The 4,595-nt window shown below is 35.5% G+C and overlaps 1 protein-coding gene across 1 annotated transcript in view; it reads right to left on the reverse strand.

Moving 5' to 3' along the window:
* Nucleotides 1-4,595, reverse strand: part of PHAX (phosphorylated adaptor for RNA export) — a 17,844-nt gene that overhangs the window by 5,207 nt on the left and 8,042 nt on the right. Inside the window, exon 4 of the mRNA XM_008594341.1 lies at nt 2,738-2,821. Within this exon, the coding sequence (XP_008592563.1) occupies nt 2,738-2,821 (84 nt within the window). The remainder of the gene's footprint in view (nt 1-2,737; nt 2,822-4,595) is intronic.

The raw sequence follows: 4,595 nt of genomic DNA on the forward strand, positions 1-4,595 counted from the left end.
GGTGTCGCCCACACCGCGCTCAGCCAGTGAGCGCACCGGCCATTCCTATATAGGATCCAAAACCACAGTGGGAGTGTCGCTCCGCTCCCAGTGCCGCACTCTCCCGAGTGCGCCACAGGATCGGCCCCATTTGTAACATTTTGATGTTTCACTTCCCAGTCTATTGTCCCATGCCTCTTTTATTTTAATTTATATTTATGTACTTAGCCTTTTTAAAAAAATTCAGTATTATTGCATTTTCTCATTTTCTTAAAGTTGATTCACAAAAATAGAGGTTATAGGATAGTCCTCTTAAGAATGACCTTAAAAATCAACATTCCCCTATTATCAGATATTCTGAATGTTTCTATTTTTTGTTATTATAATGCAAAGTTTCTGGTAGTTTAACATAAAAATCTATTAACATTGAAATCCCCTTCCAACAATGAATTGGAATAACTAAATTTCAAAGACATTTGATACAGTGAAAACCTGTGATCCCAGGCATATCACTCTGATTACTCTTCTTTTCCATAACAGAGTAACACCCACCTTGATACATAATGGTAAAGATAAGTTATACAATGTAAATATTTGGCCCAAAGCCAGGCATACAGTCAATAAATGTTATTTTCTTCTCTCCTGCTTCTGGAAATTGTTTGTCTGAGGTTTAGTTACTTACAAAAAGTGCTTCTAGATATCATTTTATTTAATCCTTTTATAGCTCTATTAAATAGGCAGGGTACATATTAAGGTTCCCACTTAAAGGCTGAGGAAGATTAAGGGAGCTGCTCAAAACTACTAAATGGCAAAATTAAGATTAATACACAGATTCTGAATTTTAGAGAATGCTTTTCATCATATCATGCCATTTCTCTGAAAAGAGTAACATCTTGCTATCAAACAAAAACTCAAGAAGAAAGTATCTTCAAAGCACACACTTTTTGTCAAGGTGTATATTGGAGGAGAGGAAAGTATAAACTCTGTTCTACCACTCAATAGCTGTGTTAATAAGGACACTTACATTGTTACAAATCATGTCATCAAAGTAATTTTTCCAATGAGGCAAAAAAGCAGGTAAGAACTAGAAATTTCAATGTGCACTGGTAGAGTTTGGATGTGTTCTTCCCCCAAAACTCATGTGGAAACCTGATCCCAAATGTAGCAGTGTTGGGAGCTGAGTCATGGAGGCGGATCTGTCAAGAATGGATTAATGCTCTCTCTGGGAGGTGGGGTACTGACTGAGTGAATTCCCACACAGGAACTGGTTGTTTAAAAAGACCCTAGCACCTCCCCTTTCCCTTGCTTCCTCTTGCCATGTGATCTGCTTGTACCCACCAGCTGTCTGCCATTTTCCAGCATGAGCAGAAGCAGCCTGAGGCCTCTGCCAGATGCAGCTGTCCCAGAACCGCAAACCAAATAAACCTCTGCTCTTTATAAATTACCCAGTCTCAGGTATTCTTTTAAAAGCAACATAAAAACAGACTAATACATGTAATAACAGTAATATCTCCTACAGAAATTTCAGTAACAAATTTGTAAAGAATGACTGGAAGTGAACAGCCAAACAACTTATGGAAAAAGAAACAACACTGAGAAGATGCAAAATATGCTCAAATGGAGCATCAGCTCAAGATAAATGGCTTTTATTTATCTCTCACCATTAGCATTATAGTTGATATGGCTAAAATGTACATTCCTATTACCATTATCACCCACTGTTATAATAAGGAGAATACAGAGCTACTTAAATACAGCAGCTATGTGAGATGTGCATCACCTCTTTCTTATGCAAAAGACTGGTTCTCAATCTCAGTCATAAATGTTAAGTGCAAATCATGTTCCCTAATTAACAAATTAAAAGATATCAAATTCTGAGTTGTAAAAAACTCACACTGTAGAATAATTCCATATAAGACATTCACTGTAATACAAAAATTATTAATAGTAAAGTGTCTTTCAATTTATAAGAAATATTGGAGGTAGAGGAATGAATGATACACAGCAACAAGACAATCACCAGAATGATAAGATAACCTAACATTCTATCATATAATCATGAACTCTTCAAACGGTATAAATCATGAAGAAAAGTGTGGGTTAAAAAGAATCAAAAAGAAAGATATAACAAATGAAATGTGGAAACCTAAATCAGATCGTAGTTGGAGGTGGTGGTAGGAATATACATTCTGAGGACAACTCAGGAAACTGGAATAAGGCTTAGATGTTGGGTGATACTATGAAATTGTTTTTATTTCTCTTAGGAGTGATAATGGGTCCTGTGGTTATATAGGAAATTGTTCTTATTACTGGGAGATGCTTGTTGAAATAGGGCTGAACGTCATTATGCTTACTCTTTATTTCCAAATGGAACAGAAAAAAATTGTATGGGTAAAGTAAGAATGTCAAAATACTAACAACCGTTGAATCTAGATGGAGGATATATGGGTATTCATGCATGGGATATATGGGTATTATTACTCTTCCACCTTTTCTGAATGATAATTTTCATTAACAAAGATGTAGGAGGATAGAAAAAGTGATTATGTGTTAAGATACCACAAAAAACTACTACAAAAATGAAAGAAATCTTGACTTTGGTTCTGAAAGGGAAGAAAAAGAGTAGGCAGTTCTTTACAATGACATAATAGGCCCATTCAAGGCAGAGCAGGTGACGGAGATTAGTAGAAAATGAAGCTAGAGACTGAATGGAAATCAAATTATCACGGATTTTAAAAGACAAGGATATTATCATTACCTTAATTTGCTCCTCACTAATACTAGGAGTGTTTTTTAGGAGATTCAGAAAAACTCCACCTGGTGTTCTTCTTCGACTACCGTTCTGCAAAAAGGAACAGAAAAATTAAACTGCAAGGACTCTTCCCATGAACAGCCAAGGTATCTTTTAACAGAGACACACCTAAAAAGATACAAGGAATACCAGACTCAAAGCCCAGTCCTGATTCTGACTCTTATGAAATGGGTAACATGAGGAAATCACTAAATTATGAGTTTCAGTTTCTTCATCTATAAAATTAAGGTCAAAGGTGATCATTAGTCTTTTCCAACTCCAAAATTCTATGATTTATAAAATCTACACAGAAACAAAGAGAAACAGGCCACTCAACTCAAATGACATAATAAATGACTGAACTGCCTGCTTTTATTTGTCATCTGGCCAAATCAGTGATACTTTATTAGATATTAAAACATCCTAGGGGGCTGGTTAGTTACCTCACTCACTTAGAGCATGGTACTGTAACACCACAGACAAGGGTTCAGATCCCCTTATATGCTAGCCACCAAAAATAAACAAATAAATAAATAAACAAACAAGCGTACACCATAAAGTCTCAATAATTAAAAGGGTGGTACTGAAATAAAACTAGAATGATCAATGGAGCATAAAAGAAAATCCAGAAATAAAGCCAAATACACATGTGAGTGAATTTAGTCTATGATATACATAGGATCTCAAACCAAAAATAAAAAGGACTGTTCAATAACTGGTGCTGGACCCAGTACTGGCCAGCACCAAAAAGAAATTTTAAAAAACTGGCATATGAGCTACTGGGTGGTCATCTAGGGAAATATTAAGTTGGATTCATACCTCATGCTTGTGCTATGATACATTCCAAACAAGTCAAAGATTTAAATATATATAATAAATCATAGGATATATATACATATAGTTGCTTCTCACTAATCGTGGTAGTTAGGTTCTATGAAGTTGCTGCAAACACTGAATTAGCAAATACTGAAACAGTGCTCCAGGAGAAATACAGGGTTTGGTTCCTGAAACACTCTGGTCACAACATTCTTGTCAACAGATAAATATATAAACTTGTATGTATGTCTGTTTAAAGACACCTTATTTAACGTATACTGTTGATTCATTAACACTGAACTAATGGCCAACAGCTCTGTAACTTGTGCCTAAATTAAGCTTACTAACATACACATTTCTCCATAAGGCATGTTACAGTCTTCTTGCACTTAGAAACACTTGTTAGCACTGCAGCATTACCCTTGTGGGGCCATTTTCAACAGCGAAATCACCAGGGAAAAAAAGAGCACAAAATGTGAAAAACATGGCATTAAATAAATCTTGAAAAAGGCAATTTTTTATAGTATGAGAGCTGAAACCAGGCAGTGTTGCCTTGTTCAATCTCAGCTGAGAAAGTGCACATCAAACAACTCAAATTTTTTTGCCACTTCGAATGTCTGGGAATGACTGTGAAAGTGTCACTGGTACTGATATTGGAGTTATAAATAAACAAATTTTAGAAAGTAGGCAAATTCACAAATATAAAATCTACAAATAATGAGGATTGACTGTGTGTGTATATCCATATTAAAAAAATAAATTGATACAACCATTCATTGGAATAATGGCAACTGTAAAAAAGAGTGAGGCTCTCTTTATACATTGATATGAGATCTCCAAGATACCTTAAGTGAAAAAGAGCAAGGCACAGAATAGTGTGTACAGTATATTACCATTTCTGTAAAAAAAAGTGTATGTGTGGAAGAGTCTGAGTGGCTGGCAGAAAGAGAAGGAGGGGAGCCTCTTCACTGCATACTCTTACTCTCTGATTTTTCTACTGTGGTAATAA

This window comes from Galeopterus variegatus, unplaced genomic scaffold, assembly GCF_000696425.1.
Source record: "Galeopterus variegatus unplaced genomic scaffold, G_variegatus-3.0.2 Scaffold10598, whole genome shotgun sequence".
Classification (NCBI taxonomy): Eukaryota; Metazoa; Chordata; class Mammalia; order Dermoptera; family Cynocephalidae; genus Galeopterus; species Galeopterus variegatus.